Source organism: Eubalaena glacialis, chromosome 10 (assembly GCF_028564815.1).
Source record: "Eubalaena glacialis isolate mEubGla1 chromosome 10, mEubGla1.1.hap2.+ XY, whole genome shotgun sequence".
NCBI classification, from domain to species: Eukaryota; Metazoa; Chordata; class Mammalia; order Artiodactyla; family Balaenidae; genus Eubalaena; species Eubalaena glacialis.
Genome location: NC_083725.1, coordinates 54,234,290 through 54,258,332, shown reverse-complemented (window position 1 = coordinate 54,258,332; position 24,043 = coordinate 54,234,290). Strand labels below are relative to the sequence as shown.

Genomic DNA, 24,043 nt, shown 5'->3' with positions numbered 1-24,043 from the left:
GATGACTAAACGAGTTGATGTATATAAAGTGGCTCAATTAGAAAGTGCTCAGTAAGTATTATTCTTCCACCATTCCTGGTTAGATTTAACAATAGGAACATTAGGAGATATTTAATAAATATAAGCTATTGTTAGAAAGGGATTAAGAAACTCCTTCCTTTCCTGTCCTAAGTCATCTAGTAGTTCGTTGTCTTGGTTCACTGTTAACATTTTAATTTTCCCACATCTCTTCACTTAGCTCAGAAATTCTTTATCAAAGTACCCAACATTCTCTATGATGTAGCCCCGTCTCTCCTCACTCTCTCCCTGTTCGCTCCCTTTCCCAAAGCAAACTATCTGCCATTCCTTGACTATCCCTCTGGCTCCCAGACGCAAAGTTTCTTCTCATCTCCCCTGGTTCAAACTCTGCTGGTACTTAACGATTCTTTTAAATACAATGCTTCCATAAAGCACTCCTAGCTAGAGGCCATGCATACAGTCTCCCTTACAGATTATAAGAACATCATTGATTTTATAAAGCATGTGGTTATTGCCCTCCTTTAGATATCATTGTTATAATTTTTTAAGAATTTATAACAGGGGTAGATTTATGTGTGATTGACTCTTCAGGTTAATTCAACAAAGACTGATTTCATACCCACAATGTAAGAGAGTGCCAAGGGCAGCTCTGATGTAAAAAGAGATGTACTCTCTGCCTTCAGCAAATTCCAATAATATTTCTTTAAAAATGGTTGTGCTATGTAAAGGGAGGAATAATTCCCTAATAATTGATTAGTATCAATGATCCTCATTAGGAAAAAGAGCACAGTGGTAACTGGCATTGACACCAAAATTCACTCCCTGAATATCCAAAGCCGTGCCAGAACTGGACACCACCGTTTTCTACTTGATTTTACTCCTTTTAGGGCTATAATAGTATTTAATAGGATTTCGGATCTGAAAAAAGTTCTTGAGAAATAGTTTAGTCTACCAACTTGCCTGGAACATGCATTCTCCTAGACAGACAAAAGAGGATCGTTCTATTGAATTACGGGAAACTTAGTGTTCTTTTTGTGAATCGGATTGTGGTCTGGAAGTGGAGAAAGGAGAAGAGTTTGTTCCTTGCTTCCTCCTTCCCTTTCTTCCTTCTTTTCCTTTTATTTTAAAATAAGGGCTAGAAATTTTCAAGCTAAACTTTTTTTTTTTTTCTTCTTCTTTTTTAAGCACCTCTCCGAAGGGGCCGGGTTTTCTTCTTCTGGGGACTGATGCTGCCTCTTGCTCTCCGGGATTGGTTGAGAGTAAACTAGAAATACTTTCAGGGGCGGAGAAACTGGGAGTGCCCTGGGAGTGCGAGTGGACTGGGCTGGGAGTAGACTCTAGGCTGCAGAGCTGGTAAGCGCGGCCCTCGAAGGAGGAAGCCTTTGCCCCGCCGCCCGCGAGGCAGCAGGGGGGCCACCGCAGAGGCGCCGGTCCCCGGAGGCCCCGCCGGCCACGCGCTGAGATGTGGAATCCCCTGCACGAAACCGACTCGACCTTTGTCGCCTGGCGCCGCCCGCGCTGGCTGTGCGCTGGGGCCCTGGTGCTGGCCGCCTGCCTCTTCGTCCTCGGCTTCCTCTTCGGTACGGGGGCCCTCGCTACGCACAGCCCCGAGCCCACCCGGCTGTTCGGCGGTTCGCGGGACTCCCGGGCCAGCAGCCGCGTGGGTCCAGCTGCTGGTCTCCCGGTCTCCCGGGGGGTGGGGGGCGGTGATCGGGTTGGGGGAACGTGGGGACGAGGTCCCGCGCGTTAGGTGGGAGTTGCTGGGGGCGGTGCACAGTTGGGTTCTGGACGGGCTACTGTAGGACAGTCACCCAGGGTAAGGAGTAGAACGGAGAGACTCAAACTGAACTTGAGGAAGTTCCAACTGCTGAGGCCCTGCGAGCAATCGGTACGTTTTAGCAGGAGCGCCAGATCTCTAGGGGCATTTGCTAGGTCGTCCAAGGAGCTTTGCAAGAAACGACTCTTACCTGTTTGGGATCTTTATCTAGTGCCTGTGCCTGGAACTGCTTCGTGTATACAGTAGGTAGAACTCAGGGCACTGCTGCGTGGGAGCCCTATTCTCTCATTCTTTCGTCCTTGGGAGTAAATAAAGAGGAACATTTAGGAGCTAACTGGCTGGCATTGTCAGTGCTCTGAACAGATCCTTAACAGCAGTTCTTTAGCGTCTTCCCCTGTGTACTGATTTGCAGACTTAACCCAACTCTCCATGATAACCAGGGGGCAGCACAGATTCGCTGAGACTCTTTTAAATTCTAATTTTAACTCTGCAACTTCTCTGTGGCCTTGAGCGAGTTACCAAGTCTCTCTGAGCCACAGTTTGTCAACCTTTATAAGAATACTATCTGTAACTTAGTGGGAATCGTAAACGAAATAGCATCTAAAGCTCCTGGCACAGTATTGGGGTACTGGCACTTTTTAAAAGTTCTTTCCTGGTGAGGAGATGCTTCTAACTGGGCATTAATGCACAGGACTAGCGTTAAGGTATAGCCTGGTAGTTTGGCCCTACTGTGAATTCTGGGTCCCCTTTCTGCGATTTAGAAGACCAGGGCATAGACCAACTAAGCTGGCTCAAATTCAGCCTCTTCTTGCTTGTTGTGTTACCTTTGAGCCCACACTCTCCTCATAACTAGCATGTGGATATTAGGGTTATTGTGGGGCTTAGATAAGTGTGCTCGTTAAGGCCACACTTCAACTCGAGTTTCAATTTTCTCAGCTGTAAACATGGGAAATACACTTGGCAAGGGTAGCATGAGGATTAAGATCTTCTGCATCTTTTAAAAGCATTTTATTCGTCCCAGTATTGCCCTCAGCCCCATCCTTATATTCACTGCTCAATGGCTGTGGGTTCTTTATTAATGTTTGTTAATTTTTTCCTAGGATTCTCTGCTCCCTCCCTCCCACAGGCCTCCGTCCTCTTTATCCAGCTCATTTTTTAGATCTCGATTCAAGCATTTCATCCTCCGAGTGCCCTGATCCTACAGTCTAATCCAAGTCCCTTTATTTTACATGCTGGTGGAACTGTATTTCCATTTGCTGCCAACCATTTATTTCAATATGCATGTATATATGCATGTGTGTAATGTGTATGTGATTAATAACTGGAAAGTTCCATGAAAGCTGGCCGGGTGATTTTGGTAACCATTTTATGCACAAATCATATTATTTATCTAAATAAACTATGTCACGAAGCCAACTACCAGGGCTAATGGCTCTACGCGACCTGGCTACCTATTGCCTCTAGTCTCTGTGTTCACTGTGTGCCTTGCAGAGATGTTGGGTGCATTGGAGTTTCACTGTAGCTCTCTGAAGTTGAACTTCTGAAGCCTACTTCAACTGCAAGCACAACATATTTAAGCATATTTTGCTTTAGTTTCAGAACCAGAACAAATTACAAGTCTGAATTGCCTTCAACTCTTTGAAACAATTTATGTACTTGAACTGTACTCATAATTAATTCATTACAAACATTTACTAAATGCTTATTCTGGGTCAGCAGAGGAGTCGTCACTGGGGATAGAAGCTTTAAGGAGAAAGAAGGTGGATCTCCTTTTTGCCTTCATTTTTCCCATCAGTTGAACCATCTTCAATTTTAGTGCTAATTTCATAAAACATTTCTTAGAATATCAGCAATACTTATTGAAATTGGATTAAAAAATATGTTGCAACTGATTTGTAATTAAGTCTGTCTGCATGATTTTTTTTTCCAATGGAAGTAGGCAAGAGCAATGAAACTTCAGAAAATCTCAGTTAATGCCAGAGGTCATTGATAACTTATGTTTTATATATGATAAATACAATAATAAGGAAAAATAGGCCCTGTCTATAAGCTCATATCTCATTCCTATATCTGTTTGTATTTTACAGGATGGTTTATAAAATCCTCCAGTGAAGCTACTAACATTCCACAGCATAATGTGAAGAAAGCATTTTTGGATGAGTTGAAAGCAGAGAACATCAAGACGTTCTTGTAGTAAGCATATACTTAAAAGTTTATTATTCTGTTTAGAAGTTTTGATCCAATATTTCATAAACAGAAACTGACTTTTTAAAAAGGTTTTATTACTGAAGATCTTGTATCATGTTTCATCTGGAGAGGATTGTACCTTCAGCTGAACTTTATCATGAGAGATGTTTTAAAGCAGGTGTCAGGAAACTTTTTCTGTAAAGGTCCAGCTTTTGTAGGCCAGCTGATCTCTGTCCCAACTACTCAGCTCTGCTATTGTAGCACCAAAAAAGTGATAGTAAATACGTAATTGAATAAGTGTGGCGGTTTCAATAAAACTTTATTTGTAGGCACTCAAATTTAAATTTCATATAAATGATATGTCACAAAATATTATTCCTCTTGATTTTTTTCACCTATTCAAAATGTGATAACCATTTTTAGCTTGTGGGCTGTACAAAGAAAGGAAGTGAGCTGGATTTGATCAGTGAAACATAGTTTGCTGACTCCTGTTTGAGAGGAAGATAGTATATTTTAGTCAAAAGAATAAATTTTGGACTTCGAAGTCAGACATACACGAGTTTAAATTCCATCTTCCCCCACTGATATTAAAGTAACTTTGAGTGAATACTTAACCTTCCTGAGCCATCATTTTCACCTCTATACAATGGGGATAGTGATATTGTTCTGATGAGCATGAAATTAGAGAGCATATATGCGACCTAGTGTAAAAACCAGCTCCCTATTTCCTGAAATAGCTATCCCTGCTGTAGGGAAAAAGAGGTAAATGAGTAAATTTAAAAAGTATTTGCGGGGCTTCCCTGGTGGCGCAGTGGTTGAGAATCTGCCTGCCAATGCAGGGGACACGGGTTCGAGCCCTGGTCTGGGAAGATCCCACATGCCGCGGAGCAACTAGGCCCGTGAGCCACAATTACTGAGCCTGCACGTCTGGAGCCTGTGCTCCGCAACAGGAGAGGCCGCGATAGTGAGAGGCCCGCGCACCGCGATGAAGAGTGGCCCCCACTTGCCGCAACTAGAGAAAGCCCTCGCACAGAAACGAAGACCCAAGACAGCCATAAATAAATAAATAAATAGATAGATAGATAGTATTTGCGGTCTTCCCTGGTGGCACAGTGGTTGAGAATCTGCCTGCCAATGCAGGGGACACGGGTTCGAGCCCTGGTCTGGGAAGATCCCACATGCCGCGGAGCAACTGGGCCCGTGAGCCACAACTACTGAGCCTGCGCGTCTGGAGCCTGTGCTCCGCTACAAGAGAGGCCGCGATAGTGAGAGGCCCGCGCACCGCGACGGAGTGGCCCCCCGCTCGCCGCAACTAGAGAAAGACCTCGCACAGAAATGAAGACCCAACACAGCCAAAAATAAATAAATAAATAAATTAATTAAAAAAAAAAAAAGTATTTGCAAGGCAACTAAAAATAAAACACTTTTATTGAATAATTGATTGGAATACTTAGCTTTTTCAAAGTGACATACTTGAAGTCCTGATAACGATTAAAGGACTCCTTAGTGAATACAAGTTATAATTTTATGTAAAAACAGTCAAGTAAATATATATATGTATAGATGTACATACACATAGTCATACAAACACATATGTCTATTTAATTACAATAGAATTAAAACTATGAATAAAATTTGCTAGGGCACCTATCAAGTCTTTGGAAGGGCCATTTTAACTGAGAGATCCAGAAGCTTAAATTTTGTGGAAATCTTTCTGCCTCTTGCACTTCTTTTACTATAATTATGTATAATAGATATAATAAAAGTGGAAGTCTGGTGAGATATAATCTTCACTCCTAGACAGGGGTGCTGCCTCTGCTTCATTTTTCCTTTTCTAACCTGTGAGATGGAGTGACCAGCAAAGAAATAAAATGAATGCCTTCCTCTAGCTTACTTTCTGGGCCGTCAGCTTCTTGCTTACTCTCCGTGACCTTGACCAAGCTCCTCTAACTGTTTAGAACTCAAGGATTTTCATCATTAACAAACAAAAGAAAGAGATTAACAGAACCCCCCACTCACCCCTCCGAGGACCACAGAACCTCCAGAGGCCTCCTGGACTCTCCAGAATTCCAATTTGCCATTTGTCCATCAGACAAATGTTGTTCCCCTTTCTAATCCTTTGCTTTACTACTAAAAATTCTCTACTACTTCTGAATTACCTGACTCTCAATAGTGGCTGGGGGGATTAAGTAGGGGCTGCCTTTTCAGTCTCCCTTGGGATGCAAGGTTGTCCTATGTTTTCCCTTTTGTTTTGTAACATCTGGTTAAATTCTCAGATCTGTTAACTATTTTGCATGTCTTTAGAGGGAATTTCCTTCTCCACCCTGTTCTGAAAGACAAGATTATTTCAGAAGAGTGTCTTAGACTTTCACTGATCTACATTTGAATACCAGTTCCATCTTTCACTGGCTGTCTTTAAGTCATCTAACTTCTGTAAGCACTGTGCATTTGTAAACCAGATGCAATGTATGAAAACAGGAATACCAATAGCTCCCTTTATTAATTGAGATAACATAATGATACTTGGAACATATATAAACTTTTCTAGCCAGACAGAGATGTATGAGCCTATTTTTTTTGTTAATACATGTTGTTGGTTATTTTGGATAATTTGTAAATTATTCTTCTTATTAGAAAATAACTGTATATTCTAGTAGAATCAAGACAGTGTGACACACTTCTCAATTGATTAAAACAAAAAAAAAATGAACTTCTGTTTATTAGCAGTTGTCTAATTGAGCCTCAAATCTCTGTGAATTAGTGAGGTAGCAATATTCTCCGCATGTATGGATGAGAAATTTAAGACATGGCCAGGATTATACAACAAGTTAGTGGCAAAACCTGTAATACACTGATTTTGTGGCCAATTAATTTATTTATCCTTGGAAACAAATCTTTTTTCCTACTCATCATTTTCAGGATTAACTTTGCTCCAAATGAGTGGGTTCTAAACCTGATCATAGAACACCATTGCATCTTGGTGGGTAATGACAAAACTTTTACCAGAAATTTCACTCATAATGTTACCTAACCAAACTTGGGTCTGCTAGCCTGCTGTGCAGCAAAGCCAGTCTACTGACACCAGGTTGAGGTGAAGGAGTCCAGCATTTACTGTAGGGTGCCAAATAGGGAGAACAGACAGCTTATGCTCAAAAGACCAGAAATCCCAGGTGGCTTTCAGGGGAGGGGTTTTTTTTTTTTTTAAGCATTATATATAACTCCTTCTCTCCTTTACTTTTATAGGCAAAATACTTTAGATGATCTGAAAATATTTTTCCCATTTGATTTTTTTTTTTAACGTTTTTATTGGAGTATAATTGCTTTACAATGGTATGTTAGTATCTGCTTTATAACGAAGTGAATCACTTATACATATACATGTATCCCCATATCTCTTCCCTCTTGCATCTCCCTCCCTCCCACCCTCCCTATCCCACCCTTCTAGCTGGTCACAAAGCACCGAGCTGATCTCCCTGTGCTATGCGACTCCTTCCCACTAGCTATCTAAAGGGGAGGGTTTTTAAAGGCAAAATGTGGGGTGAGGGTTGCAGCTCATGGACTTTCTTCTGATTGGTTGGTGGTGAGGTAACAGGGTGATGTTTTGGAAATCTGAATCATCAACCTTCTGGTTCCAACTAGTCTAGGGTCTGTGTGCTTGTGGTCAGCATGTAGTCACCATCCTCCACCTGGGTGGGGTTCTTAGTTTCTGCAGAACAGCTCAAAGATAGCGCATCAGGTTGTTATACTGTTTAAGCTATCATTACTTTCTTGCTTGACCACTTTTCCTTTGTTTCTCTATTGCCTCACTTCCCTAATTAGTAACTGCTTGAGTCTGCTCTTTGGAACCCATGGAAGGCCTAGGAGACTAAAGCCTTTTACTACAAAAAAAGAAACGGGGGACACTGAGGGGCTCTTCTACCTGGGAGGGACCTGCAGGGTACTGCTTGGTTTCAGTTCCCCCTTTTCTCTGGTACTTCTTAATCCTGAGAGGAACAGGGGCAGAATGAGAAAGAGAATAAAGCTTTGGTTAGAGAGGTTAATCATAAACTTGGCAGGGGAGCTCGGTTTTAGGGGGACTCGGTTTCAATAATAACAAAGTCTAATAATGATCTCCTCCGTGTGTGAGCAGGTTCAAGATTCCCATAACAATTCTTCTCTCATGTAGGAATAGAGTTATAGCTGTGACTTCAGGAAATATGCATCATCTGCATCTAGTTACGTTACAGTTTGGATTTGTGTAATATGGAAGAAAATAGCAACTTGTTGGCTATTTTCTGTTTTCTTTGCAGGTATCCATTGATGAAGGGATATACAAACTCCTCAGCTGGCTTTTAAAATTGTGTTCTTTTCATTACTTTATTTTGTAAATACACATTAGAAATCCCATGTAAGGTTTTAAGCCCCTAAAAAATTATTGAATGAGAATTTTAATACTATTTTTGTAAATACAATTTAAATGATTTTAATATAATTATAAAATTAATCACCAGAATCCCCCTCCTCCTTTTTTTTTAAAGATACACAATAGAATCAAACATTTGAAATTGGGATCATCATAGCCATGTTGTCTATTAGTTTTTTTTAAATCACCATCAGGATGGAAGTGTGTTGAGTTTAGAAAAATCTACATATTTAGAACCAGAAATTCATGAAGTTCAAGAAGTTCATGAGCTAGAAATAAATCAGTGTCTTATCATGATACATGATGCTTTGTCATATGGGATTTTTTGTTTTTTCTTGAAGGGGTTTGAAAATACCAATGAACTGAATCTTCAGGGAAACAACAAATTTCCAAGAGAGAGAAATTTAAAACAAACAAAAGCACCAGTATCTGGACATATTAAATGAGAAATTAATCTATTCATGAAAGTATTTGTGGTAGCTAAAATTTTAGCCACACAGTTTATTTGTTAAAGATATTTGTGGTCAGACTAATTCTCATCGTTGATTTTAAGTATTATACTTACTTAATAAGTATATATGGTGAATGGAGCACAAAAGATTCAGTTTGAGCTTGTGTAAATACGTTCAGATTACTCCTTAAGGAAGGCACTTTAAAATGGTTGCTAATCAAAAGGTTTCTCACTTGGCTATAACTTTCAGTATTTAAAAATAAATGTAATTATCAGTAGTTCTTGGCATGTCACAGCTTGATCTTTGGATGAAAATATTTTTTATTTTCCAATTATATTTTACAAGGTGAAGTAAACAGATAATTCCATGAAAGTTCAAAGATGCATGGGTCTTAAGAAAGAATATAACACTTTCCTCATCTAATATATAGAGATACATCTACAGGATTGCGTGTAACAATTCTCTACAAAGATCAGTTTTTCTAATTTTTCTCTTGAATGAGTACAAGTTAGAGCATGAAAATTTCAAAACACACTTGAAAATCTATTTGATGCAATAATAGTGCCACTTTGCTTTTTTAAAGTATTTTTTAATGTAAATCTGCCTTATTTGGTTGTTGATTTAAGATAAAGGCTGACTAAAAATTTCTAACTGCTTTCAATTTTTGTTCAACAGTAATTTTACACGGATACCACATTTAGCTGGAACAGAACAAAACTTTCAGCTTGCAAAGCAAATTCAGTCTCAGTGGAAAGAATTTGGCCTGGATTCTGTTGAGTTAGCCCATTATGATGTCCTGTTGTCCTATCCAAATAAGACTCATCCCAACTACATCTCAATAATTGATGAAGATGGAAATGAGGTAAAAAGAAAGAAAGAAAAAATAAGCCCCCCTTGTCTACTCTTTTGAAATACCTTCTGTGAAAGAATGCCCTATACCATCTCTAAATACTGATAGAAATCAATATTGACACTTGTGAATGATGCCTTTAATAATCTTATTACTGGTGCCAACTCTTTCTTATGATGTTTGAACTTATGTGATGTTTGAAAGATTCTGAGAAATTGATGTTTGATGATATTTGCTATTTTCTATTTTTTAGTATTGTACACTAATATAAAATATGATTTATTAGTAAACTTCTAAGCAACTAAATTGATACATTTTTGATAAGTTCAGACTATAAAAGATCATGCATAGATTTGAAGATGCTAGAAAATTCAGAGAAGTGCTGTTTGAGCTAGGAGGGTTTTATTGGTACTTAATGATTATATCTCATATGATCATGTGTTCAGCTCTGTGCCCAGAACTTGGGTGTGGGCATTTGGAAGGAGAATTTGGAGAGAAATACTATAGAATTATATCTACACTAAAGAATTTACAATCTTCTTTGCTAGTTAGGGCACTTGGGAAAGAAGATAATACAAGTAATTGAGATATTTCTTATCACGATATATATTCAATATGAAAGCTCATAAAATATAACTCAATATTCATCCCGATTTGCCTTACAGCTACCATATTTAAAGTAGCCCCTTTTACTCTGGATAGCTTCTTTCAGTCCTTTTGTTAGCTGGGCCTTCTAAATTGCATATAGCTTCGTATATGTCCAGTTTGATCAGTCAACTAAAATGTCATGTGATTTAAGTATATATAAATTTTTAATCACCTCCTCTTATTGACTAATGAATCAGCCTCTCCTTCATGATTAATATGTTGTTTTACAGTCAGTGATGTAATCCCATGCTAAATTTCCTAATATGAGTTGAAAGTTTCCATATTCACTATTTTAAATTATAGTAGTTAATACAGTTTAACTTTTAAAAATATTATCAAACTATTTCAAAATTTTAAAAATATTTTTAAGGTAGGTGTGGGGAATACTGATATACTTCCTATGGTCCCATAACCTTTATTACATAAGCAGGGGCATATCTATGTAATTAAGTATTAAGGGGTCTTTAAATGTATATTTAGGAAGATTATTTAATGATGTAATAAAATATTGGTAATGTTAAAAAAATACGCATACTTAAACCAAATTTGATTTATCAAATTTGGCAATTGTGTGCAATGAGGAAAATAGCAAACTTTCATTTCTCTTCTTTTTTCCTTCCTCTTCACTTCCAATTTTGACTGTACCTTTGCTTTTATTTCATTTCGTTATTTGTTTTTGCTATTATAAGCACTTATGAAATTTCTAAAGCCTGTCACTTAATATAAACCTATCTTGCAGAAGTTTCATTTTGGAGATTTTCCTGAATGGTGTTAGCTGCCAAAAGCTTATTAACTTTTTTGAAAGTTATATCATTAAATCATTTTTATTTTTACCCAAGTTTTACCTGCACATAAAGAATCACACAGTTCTCCAAAGGGCCCCTCTATATCCCCCTTCCCTGACGCAATCACTGTTCAACACTGAGTTGATTCTTTTGGTATTTACTTCTGTTTCTTTAAATGACATGCTTGTATTGCTTGTGTTTCAGATTCAGGCATTATCTTTTGACCTTGTGACAGTTCAGCTCTATTCTCACCCCAACTACAAATGCTCTTTTACTGTGTCCCCATCTCCCAGTTTAATTATTGTGACTATTCATAGCCAAGCTATGTGGTAAACTGCAAACTTTTACTTTCCTGCACGACACAGACGAGTTCCCCTTCCCACAAGCAACAAATATGATTAGCATTTTATAGATTCTGCAAGAAATATTTTTAATACTATATGCATTATTTTATCTTTGTTTATGTAAGGATAACGTGCCATATGGATTGAACTATATATATTGCCTTTTTTATGTCACAAAAAGTAAATAGAAATTTGTAAACCAAAATTATTTTAGTTATACTCAGAATACATAATTTGAGGCTATATTAGTGAATTTTGGATAGTGAGCAGTGCTCACTGGTGTATTGTCTACCTTTGATAAAGTCACCCAAAAGACTCTTTTCCGTCACCTTAAGAAACTTTTCCTAGTTGTTAGAATAACTCATAAACTTGATGTAAAATACACCTGCTCAGTGGTGTTGTAAAATTGAAGATTACCGTAAAGGCAAATCAAGTGAGACGAGCTTGAGTACTTCCTTGGCTGAAAGACTTGCTGATGGGATGACTTTGTCTCTAGATGGATTTTTATTGCACTTTCGTATAGTTTTTCTTATAATCTTTCCCAGTGATTCAGCTGCATTTGTACTCTATGTGGACCACAGAAAAATTATGGGAAAGATAGAAGATATGGGAATTTTTGAAGAGTAGTAGTTGATTTGGGTTCATTTTAGGTTCTATCAGCATCAGAAGTAGGTAACTGGTGCTCTAGTCAGTACAATATAATGTCAGCTCAGAGTCACTCCCCATCTCCCACCACCCTTTGCATTACTGCTCGGACCAGGACTTATAGTTTAACATTAAAAATGAGTGGTGATAGCAGGTGTCCTTGACTTGAATGTTTTTAATGTTTCACCTTAATTTTGATATTTGTATCAGGTTACGTTAATTCACTTCCTTTCCAAGTTTACTAAGACTTTTTGTCATGGATTTATGTTGAATTTTATCAACACTTTTTTTCTTTTTTTTGGATATCTTTTGAGATCAGCATATAATTTTTCTTTTTCATAATGATAATTATATTAAATGATATTCTAATATTAGACTAATCTTACATTTTTGAAATTTGTAATATTAGTCAGTAGTAGAGTTTTCAACTCATATATCTATATATGTTCAGTTTATATTCATAGCATGTTTGGCCTGTATTTCTGCAATTTGCTTATTGGGGTATAATTTCTAGATTAGACTTGCCTTATAAAATGAGCTGAGTTTTTAGTCTCTGAAATAGGTTGTGTTATACTTAAACAATCTTTTACTTTCATCTTTCAAACTCAAAGGAAAACCAGTTGGTTTTGATACTTTGTTTTGTGGGAGATTTTAAACTACTGATTCAATTTTTTTATTGTTATAGGACTATTTAGATTTTAAAAAATGCATCCTTATGTCAGTTTTAATAAATTTTTTCAAATGCATTTTTCCATTTCATCTAAGTTTTCAATTATTGGCATAGTTCTTCCTAGTATTTTCTTATTACCTTTTTGAATCTGTGTGACATCTATAGATATGACTTTTTTTCAACTCTTAATATTATTTATTTGTGCTTACCTTATATTTTTTTCTTATTGACATTGACAGAGATATGTCAATTTTACCTGTATTTTCAAAGAATAAACCTTCATCTTTGGCAATCATTTCTTGTATATCTGTTTTATGTTTCATTAATTCTGTTCTTACTTTATATAATTTCCTCTTTTACCTTCCTGGTGTCTATTTTGCTGTTCTTTGTAACATTTTCAGTTGAATACTTAATTTATTGATGTTCAACCTTTCTTCTTTTCTAATATGAGTATTTAAAACCATAAATTTCCTTCTAAGAGCCACTTCAACTAGATCTCACAAGTTTGGAGAAGTGTTTTAGTTATCATTAATATCTTAATATTTTCTAATTTCTATGTTTTCATCTTTGAGCCTTGGAGCTATTTAGGGGTATTTTTAAAATTCGAAATTTAAAAGTTATTCCACTATCTGATTTTGATCTGATTTTCTAAATTAACTACATTGTGATCAGATAATGTGGTTTGTATGACACTAATCGTTTGGCAATTGTTGAGGCTTCTTTTATAGCCTATTATGTGGTCAATTTTTATAAATGTTCTGTGTTTATTTGAAAAAAATGTATTCAGTTGTTGAGTTTAATGATCTTATATTTGTTTATTAGTTCAAGTTTGTTAATTGTTTGGCTAAAATCGCCTTTATCCTTGATGTATTCTTATTTTGTCTGCAATCTTTATTAATTGCTGGGAAAGGAATGTTAGATTATCTCACTATAGTGGTGGATTATTTTTATTTCCCTTTGGAATTCTGTCAGTTTCTTCTTCCTGTAGCTTGGAGCTCTCTTTTAGAGGTAGTGATTTAGAACCTAAAAAAAAAAATTGATTCCTACTTAACAATGTCCGTGATACACTTAAAAGATTATATTATATTTGGTTCAAAGTGAATTTAACATTTAATTTACTCCCAAGTAATTATCTTAGCATTTTTATAAGTGACTAAGAATACTGTACGCTGTTATTTTTATTTGGGAATTAAAGTTTTCCTTCTAAATCAAAAGCTAGTGCTTATACATCCTCTAAGGGTCTCTAAGTTTATTCATCTCATGAAATCCTCATAGCCTCTAGCACAGTGCTGGCTCTTTGATCTGTATCTTTAAAATACCAAAGGCTTCATTAACCATCTACTGACAGAAAGAGATACTACACATTTCATTGTTTGGTTGTAGTAATCAAACTTTACCTGATTTGCCTCTGATTATTATATTTTGTTTCTCTAGATTTTCAACACATCATTATATGAACCACCTCCTCCAGGATATGAAAATGTTTCAGACGTTGTTCCACCTTTTAGTGCCTTTTCTCCACAAGGAATGCCAGAGGTAAAAATGCATGCAATAAAATAAAAATAACAAAGAGAACTTCCTTATACATACAGGCAATAATTAAAGGGGTATTAAGGAGGTTTTTGATATAATCTAAATTCATCTTTTTTTACATTTAAGAAATAGAATTTCTTAGTAATAAAAAGGAATACATATTATTTTGTGTTCATAGTGTTTTTTAAGATAAAATTTACTACACTGAGATGGAGAAATCCAAAATGTACATTTATTGACTTTTGACAAATGCATACACCTGTGTAATTCAAACCCCGTCAACATATAGAATATTGCTATCACTTCAGAAAGTACTTTTAAGCCCCTTCTCAATCAACTCCACACACTCTCAAGGCAATCATTCTTCTGATTTTTTTTGCCACCTTTGATTAGTTTTGCCTATACTAGAAATTCATATAGATAGAATTGATAGCATGTAATCATTTGTGTCTATTTTCTTTCACTAAGCATAGGGTCTGTGAAATTCACGTTTTGCATTTATCCGTAGATTGTTCCTTTTTATTGCCAATTAATTTCCATTGTCTGAAAATACTACATATCTTACTACCACTGTATAACTTGAATTAATTTTCAAAGAACTTGAATGAGAATTTGAAATTGTTGCCATTTTCAAGTGAAGAGTACGAATGTCCATTTTAGAAAATGTTATGTAGTTTACTCAATAAAGCAGTGTGTATAACTATCATCTGAGATTTTACAGTAAATCCCCAGATTCTTGCATAGTACTTTGTTTTTTTATAAGAAAGTTAAATTTGAAAGAGTTCAATATAATTTATTAATGTCTTTGAAAATGTTATGTCTCCTACCATAATATTTAACATTAAGTAGATTCAGTTTTGGACATACTGAGTTTGAGGTGCATAGGATATATTCCAAGAAGTTGCTAATAGACAGTTGGGCATATTGAAGTATCACTCAATAGGGAGATAAGGGCTTGACTATCATCAGAAACATCCTAAGTAAAAAATTTACATTTAGAATTGAATTGACATTTAAAGCTCTATCTTCACCAGTTAGTTAAGATTTATTGCAAGAACATAAGGATGATTTAATATTAGGCAATGCCATGTTTTTTAATAACTAAAGTTAAAAAACACACTGTTTTTATTATTTTCTAATGTTTTGAATATTTGATTAACTTATAATTTAAAAACTCTCACAAACTTAGAATAGAATATTTTCTATTGGTTGTATGAAATTTACTTCAAATGAGTAGTTAACATCATAGTTAAGGGAACAGTATTAGAAAAATTCTCCCTAAATATTTGCACATAAATAGAATGCTTATAATCACTATAATTATTTCATAATTGACATGACATAGAAATAAGGTATATAAAAATTGGGAATGAAGAGATAGTATATTTTAGAACTCAGGTGTCCTGAGGTGACCTAGACTTATTCCTCAAGGTAAGGCACATTACCATCATGGGTCCATGTAAGATCCCTAATTTAATTTCTTTCCTTTCATCTCTCATCCCTATTTTCAATCTCATTCCTCTTCTCCACCCCATTACACCCTGCCACCCACTGTAATGTATTTATACTTTTAGCAATGTATGTATTCTTACAAAAACATGGCCTTACTTTTGTGATTGGTGTATTTTAAATGTATGCAAATAATATTATACCTTAGGTCTTACTTGGTCTCTTACTGTTTTTCAATCAACTTTTGTTTTTAATCTATTGCTTTATGTCAGAGTAGTTTGTTACTTTTCACTGTTGCATGTTATCCCATGTTATCATGCACACCACATGTAACTTATCCATTCTCTTAGTGGCAAACACGTGGTTTGCCTCTAAATTTAAATTACCACAAACAGTGTTGGAGTGAATATGCTCATACATGGGCTGTCTGTGTAAACTAAACCAGGTATGGGATTGCTGGTTTGTAGGGAATACTTCATTTCACACTGTCCAGACTGTAGCAGTTTACTGCTCCCTCCAATACTGTATGAGTGTTCCTTTTTCCTCACATTTTCATCAACGGCTGAAGTTATGTAACTTTCTAAATTTTGCCCATCTAATTGTTTTGTTGTTGTTTTAATTTATTTTGATTCACATTTTTTTATTACAAATAAGATTGTACATCTCTAAATATATTTATTAGCTATGCTGTGTTTTTGCTCTGTGAAATGATTAATTATAGCCTTCTTTTCCTGTTGAGTTTCTGGCCTTTTTCTTATTAACTTCAGGGGTTTCTTAAATATTTTAGTTATTCATCTCATATTGGTTTAGATATTGCAAACAGCTTCTCCTAATTTTTCACCCATATTTGTTCATGTTATTTATGTTGCTTTTTACTGAAAAGGATTCTTTAATTGTGATATTGTCCAGTGTTCTCTTTATGTTTTCACACTTTGGGTCTTTATTAATTTCCTCATTCATTATTTTTTTTAACATCTTTATTGAAGTATAATTGCTTTACAATTGTAAAGAAGTTGTGTTAATTTCTGCTGTATAATAAAGTGAATCAGCTATATGTATACATATATCCCCATATCCCCTCCCTCTTGCACCTTACATAGGCAGAACACTCTATGACATAAATCACAGCAAGATCCTTTTTCACCCATATCCTAGAGAAATGGATATAAAGACAAAAATAAACAAATGGGACCTAATGAAACTTAAAAGCTTTTGCACAGCAAAGGAAATCATAAACAATCATATAAAACACAGATTCTGATTCCCATCGCCTGAGTTTCAGTAGGTCTTGGGTGAAGCCTGAGAGTTTGTTTCCAGCCAGTTCCTAGATATTGTTGATTCTGTTGGTTCAAGAACCATGGTTTGAGAACCACTGGTCTCATGTCCCAATTTTGTCTCTATTAACAAGAGCAGGAAGATGGAAGCTTAAAAGAAATGGGAAATTGTAGGCTAACAGAGCAACATTGTATTTATTCCCAGTTATAGAACAACGGTACAGTGTAAATTTTACAAGAAGATCATTGTCTGAAAACAAAGATTTTTTTCTAACTAACAGTGACAACTTGCATTTGTGAAGTGCCGAGAGGGCCTATCTGTCCACACGTGTTTTCATTTTCAAAGTTTACTGTCATTTTCAAACTAATATCTTCTCTAATCCCTTCTCCATCATAATTTGCTTTGTGAGGAGTGCAGATTTATTAAAAGATAGCCACAATTTACAGACATTTAAAGAAGTAGTTAGTCTTCTCAAAGTTGGTGATATTAAATATGAATAAATTTCAAGTAGAACATTTACACTAAAACAAAATTCACTGAAACCAAATTGGTTAATGGCTTTGTATTCACAGTAGGATAAGAGTGAGCCCCAGAGAAGACTAACAGTTATAAATCAGACATACAGTGCTATCATCAATAGTGCATTAATATTGCATTGGTCTTAGGAGGAAAAGTAATAGCTAAAACTAATCCTTTTACTGAAGCAAAGATTCAGATGTCACCTTCTCAATAGACTTTCTCCCTTTTTTGAAAATTGCACCCAACTGAGTACAGTACAAGTTCCCTGTTTGCCTACTGTATTTAAACTTTTTTTTTGAATTTTTCTACAGAACTCATCACCTTTTAATATAATATACAATTTACTTAGTTATTAATTTTATTGTTTATTATCTTATCTCTCTGCTTTCCACATGAATGTAAGTTTCTTCAAGGACAGGGATTTGCTGTATCCCTAATTCCTAGAATGATATGCCCTCAACAAGTTTGTGGAATGAATCCTACAATCAGCTTGGAAACAACCTTATGTCAATGTGTTTTAAATTTGTTGTGCACATGTTATGACATGTAGTTAAAGAGGAAAACAATAACCAAAATAAAATGATAGGATATTAGAAATCGTGTAAGACAGGGACTTCAAACTCTAGGGTATGTGATGACTTTCCAAAGGCAGACATAGGATCGTTTAAAATAAGTCAGTTGCATCATCAATTTCTCAGTGGACTCTTTCATGGAATTGAGAACTAGCCCGTGGTGAGGTCCCGCTGGTACTCTGTCTCCACCTCCCTATTTACAGTTATTTTTCTCTTATTTTATGAATGAAAGACATCACTCATTCATCCTAAAACAAGATGAAGAATATCTCTGAGTAGTAAAAAAAATCTCTGGGGCTCCAAACAAAGAGACAATAGTGAAAGATTCTAATAGCTGGGTAGCAAAGATTTGGCAAGTCAAATGTAGTTGAACAAAATTAAAGATGACCCTAATTGAGTTTCCAGCTGGTATCATTAGAATTAACTTGGATAATAGATCAGTGTGAGATTTAGGAGTTGTAAGTTGGAAAGAGTTTAAATAATATAGGGAAAATTCCAATTTTTTTTCATCCCCATCCCGAGGTTTCTCAGAACTTGTCTAAAAACAAGAAATGTAAATAGAACTGAGAGTGAGTCCTGACTCATTATGGAAATAATTTATTCATCCGTAGATCCATGACCTAATGTTTTAACATCCCATAGCACCAGAAGTTGTATTTCAAGTAAAATTTTATGCTTAGATATTATTTATAAAAGTTTGTAATGATGCTGTTAGACTCAATTGATACTACTAATAATTATAATAGTAAATTACTTTTGAAGAATTTTCTTAACATGTACAGCTTGTCATAGGAAATAAATATTTTTAAGCACTATACACACACACACACACACACACATTCTCAATCAAGGCAAGTTTGGCAGTGATTAATAAAAGACTTACAAACATACCCAGATTCTAGGTAACAGAAACTGAAATGGAATTTAGCATGCTAGATGGTAATTAAGGAGTGTTCTCTTGGGATCAATATCTGTGGCAGGGAGGAGAAGGAAGCTGGAATAGGCAGAGGGAGAAGTTGCACCTCAATGCCAGCTCAAGGACAGCCTCAGCTGACCCAATGGGCAGCTCTGGAGTCAGAATAGCCTTTCAGGATTGTCCTGGGCTGGACAAAGATGTCCAGGTATTCATATTCCTACATCGATCAGTCATTGAACATGTGCATCCTAAGAAGGGGCATGACCTTGAACAAGGTGGCTGTCTGTAGCTGATGGTGAGCAAGGGGCTGACTCCTGAAGGCTGCCTGCAGAGAGCCTTCCCTGCAGCTGGAGCAAGAACATCTTCAGTGAAGGGGAATCTGGACACCAACGCACTGGTGTCCAGCACAAATACATTTTACTTTAGAGTAAAATGCTTTAGGGAAAGGGGCAAATACAAGTTCAAGGAGAAAAAGTGATGATAAAATTCTGACTGAAGAGTGTGGTTTTAAAATGGATGATATTGAATAATAAATCATTACAATATTTAAATTCCTTTGGATATAAATAAAAAGTGAGGTAAAACTGCTTCTAAAAGTGTTAATATTTATAATGTGCTGGAAATTGCATTGTTCACCACAACTTAAAGACATGACAAAAAATTTCAGATGTCAACTTAAAAATAAAGGAGAGGGGGAGGACCTTCAAGATGGTGGAGGAGTAAGATGTGGAGATCACCTTCCTCCCCACAAATACATCAAAAATACATCTACATATGGAACAACTCCTACAGAACACCTACTGAACGCTGGCAGAAGACCTCAGACTTCCCAAAAGGCAAGAAACTCCCCAAGTACCTGGGTAGGGCAAAAGAAAAATGAAAAAGCAGAGACAAAAGAATAGGGATGGGACCTGCACCAGTGCGAGGGAGCTGTGAAAGAGGAAGGGTTTCCATACACTAGGAAGCCCCTTCATTGGTGGAGACGGGGGGGGGGGGTGGACGGGGGGGGGGTGGGGAAGCTTCGGAGCCATGGAGGAGAGCGCAGCAACAGAACTGCAGAGGACAAAGTGGAGAGATTCCTGAATAGAGGATCGGTGCCGACCATCACTCACCAGCCCGAGAGGCTTGTCTGCTCACCCGCCAGGGCAGGTGGGGCTGGGAGCTGAGGCTCGGGCTTCGGAGGTCGGATCCCAGGGAGAGGACTGCGGTTTGCTGCATGAACACAGCCTTAAGGGGGCTAATGCGCCACAGCTAGCCGGGAGAGAGTCCAGGAAAAAGTTTGGAACTGCCTAATTGTCCAAAGACCTCAGGGTGTGCGAGGAGAGGGGATTCAGAGCACCGCCTAAATGAGCTCCAGAGACGGGCGCAAGCCTAGGACACCAAAGATGGTCATGAAATACTAAGGCTGCTACTGCAGCCACCAAGAATCCTGTGTGTCAAAAACAGAAATACAGATCAATGGAACAGGATAGAAAGCCCAGAGGTAAACCCACGCACATATGGACACCTTATCTTTGATAAAGGAGGCAAGAATATACAGTGGAGAAAAGACAGCCTCTTCAATAAGTGGTGCTGGGAAAACTGGACAGGTACATGTAAAAGTATGAAATTAGAACACTCCTTAACACCATACACAAAAATAAACTCAAAATGAATTAAAGACCTAAATGTAAGGCCAGACACCATCAAACTCTTAGAGGAAAACATAGGCAGAGCACTCTGACATAAATCACAGCAAGATCCCTTTTGACCCACCTCCTAGAGAAATGTAAATAAAAACAAAAATAAACAAATGGGACCTAATGAAACTTAAAAGCTTTTGCACAGCAAAGGAAATCATAAACAAGACCAAAAGACAACCCTCAGAATGGGAGAAAATATTTGCAAATGAAGCAACTGACAAAGGATTAATCTCCAAAATATACAAGCAGATCATGCAGCTCAATATCAAAAATCAAGCAACCCAATCCAAAAATGGGCAGAAGACCTAAACAGACATTTCTCCAAAGAAGATATACAGATTGCTAACAAACACATGAAAGAATGCTCAACATCACTAATCATTAGAGAAATGCAAATCAAAACTACAATTTGGTATCACCTCATACCGGTCAGAATGGCCATCATCAAAAAGTCTACAAACAATAAATGCTGGAGAGGGTGTGGAGAAAAGGGAACCCTCTTGCACTGTTGCTGGGATTGTAAATTGATACAGCCACTATGGAGAACAGTATGGAGGTTCCTTAAAAAATTAAAAAAGAACTACCATACATACGACCCAGCAATCCCACTACTGGGCATATATACGCTGAGAAAACCATAATTCAAAAATAGACATGTATCACAATGTTCACTGCAGCACTGTTTATAATAGCCAGGACATGGAAGCAAACTAAGTGTCCATCAGCAGATGAATAGGTAAAGAAGATGTGGCACATATATACAATGAAATATTAGCCATAAAAAGAAACGAAATTGAGTTATTTGTAGTGAGGTGGATGGACCTAGAGTCTGTCATACAGAGTGAAGTAAGTCAGAAAGAGAAAAACAAATACAGTATGCTAACACATATATATGGAATCTAAAAATTTTTTAAAAAGTGGTTTTGAAGAACCTAGGGGTAGGACAGGAATAAAGACACAGGTGTAGAGAATAGACTTGAGGACACGGGGAGGGGGAAGGGTAACCTAGGACAAAGTGAGAGAGTGGCATGGACATATATACACTACCAAATGTAAAATAGATGGCTAGTGGGAAGCAGCCGCATAGCACAGGGAGATCAGCTCAGTGCTTTGTGACCACCTAGAGGGTTGGGATAGGGAGGGTGGGAGGGAGACGCAAGAGGGAGGGGATATGGGGATATATGTATACGTATAGCTGATTCGCTTTGTTATACAGCAGAAACTAACACACCATTGTAAAGCAATTATACTCCAATAAAGATGTTTAAAAAAAATCCAAAAAATAATAATAAAAAATAAAGGAGGGATACATTTCTCTTCAAAAATAATCTAGGGAGTAGGTGAGCAAAAAAAATGTGTGAAGAACGCTGATCTAATCTAACAGGCCATTTTACAAATGATAATGTTGATACTCTGAGATGTTAGAATACTCGCACGTAATCCTGAAGCCAGACCAGTAAAGCAGTATTACCTGACATTTCTTTTTTACCTGGTGGTGTGAAGATCCATTGTGAATATACTTCAAAGAGAATACAGCTCTCATCTAGGACTTTTTCACCTAGGGTATCTGGCCCCTTCCAAATTGCAGTGTGTATATTTACGTGCATTTTTCTGGCGAACGCTTCTATAGTTTTATGGTCACTTTACAGGAGACATCTACATAAACAAAACTTAATAGTTAATTCATAAGTCTCTACCCAGGTAATTGCCTTCTCAGTTCAAGTTCATTTCTCTGTTGAATCTCTTACCTGAGGCTCATGCTTTTCTGACCCTCTTGCATACTCTTGTCTCTTACCTCTTTCAAAGATGTGAAACAGTCTTCACGCAGAAAAACCTCTTTTATTACATCTTACTTGTACTAAGTCATCCGTGATCTCAACAGGGTGACTTAGTCTATGTTAACTACGCACGAACTGAAGACTTCTTTAAACTAGAGCGAGACATGAAAATTAATTGCTCTGGGAAGATTCTGATTGCCAGATATGGGAAAATTTTCAGAGGAAATAAGGTAAAAAATAATCTTTTTTTTCTTTTCCACAAAAATAAAAAGTTATATTGTACCTTACATGGGTAGAACCACATCCTTAAAACTTTTAGAAGACTGTGATCTTCTCATACTCTGTACCAGCCCACCTAATAGGGAGGATACATTTTCTAGCTTATAGACAGGAGTTTTAAACTGGGTCATTGGAATTCGGCCAGTGTAGAAGTTCAGGGAAACAGAGCAGGTTTTTTCCATACCTACACATTATGCCTGTGGTCTACAAAGAAGCATGCATTTGATTTGTTGTTAACCTTCAGTATCTTTGTTTTAAATGTTACCTTTGAAAATATTTACTAAATTAAATTTTAGTATTAATTCTTGTTATAGGTAATGAGAGAAACCAATTTATACGCAGCAGTTTTGAAAGTTACTATCACTTAATTTGGCTTGATTTGCTAATATTTTTTCCTCTTTTGTGGGAAGCTAAATTTCAGAAATATTCCCTCTCAACCATGGAAGAAATGGGAATCTAGTCTGTGGAGTCTACTTGCTTATTGTGCTTCTAGACCAGAGGAAGGAAATAGCACATACTCACTACCGCTAATATGTACATTTTTAAAATCTGCTGCTCTGAGGGCTGATTCAGCCCTGGAAACTCATTTTTAGAGCTTGCAGTAGGAAAACGAAAAAGCCAATTCTCTGTGAGATGTCCCTTGTTGTAAGTCTAAGGATAAAAGATTGAAGATAAGGTTTAGCTACTTATTTAAGAGTAATTTTGAGTAACCAACCTAAAATAAGAAAAACTGTCTTTTCCAGGTTAAAAATGCCCAGCTGGCTGGGGCCAAAGGGATCATTTTGTACTCGGATCCTGCTGATTACTTTGCTCCCGGGGTGGAGTCCTATCCAGCTGGTTGGAATCTTCCTGGAGGTGGTGTTCAGCGTGGAAATATCTTAAATCTTAATGGTGCAGGGGACCCTCTCACACCTGGCTACCCAGCAAATGGTGAGTGACCAGGCCTTAATCATCACAAAAACCTTAACATTGTAAAGTGATTTTACCAAAGGATTTCCTTTGACACATGGATAAAGTATGTCTTTTTCTTGTTCTCTTTGTATCTAAGAATAAAGGATTTTGAACTCAGAAAATTGTTGGTTCGGGTCCCTTATCCCTTATTTGGAATCCTTGGGTCTGATAGGTTTTGAAATGCAGACATTTTCAGATATTTAAAAGTAATATGGTGCATATACCATTTCTTGCATAACATTCACATAGGACGCTGGAGCAGAACATGGGAAGCAAGCATGTAAATATTTTTGCAGTAAAATGTATGAATA

General features: G+C 36.7%; 1 protein-coding gene across 2 annotated transcripts in view; it reads left to right on the top strand.

The window, feature by feature from the left end:
- Positions 1–1,334: 1,334 nt before the first annotated feature.
- FOLH1 (folate hydrolase 1) overlaps positions 1,335–24,043 on the top strand; it is a 59,697-nt gene continuing 36,988 nt past the window's right edge. For both annotated transcript variants that reach the window (XM_061202733.1, XM_061202732.1), the window contains exons 1-6: positions 1,335–1,598; positions 3,883–3,988; positions 9,512–9,698; positions 14,213–14,314; positions 22,607–22,732; positions 23,525–23,711. In XM_061202733.1, coding sequence (XP_061058716.1) covers positions 1,481–1,598; positions 3,883–3,988; positions 9,512–9,698; positions 14,213–14,314; positions 22,607–22,732; positions 23,525–23,711 — 826 coding nt within the window. In that variant the 5' untranslated portion in view covers positions 1,335–1,480. The remainder of the gene's footprint in view (positions 1,599–3,882; positions 3,989–9,511; positions 9,699–14,212; positions 14,315–22,606; positions 22,733–23,524; positions 23,712–24,043) is intronic.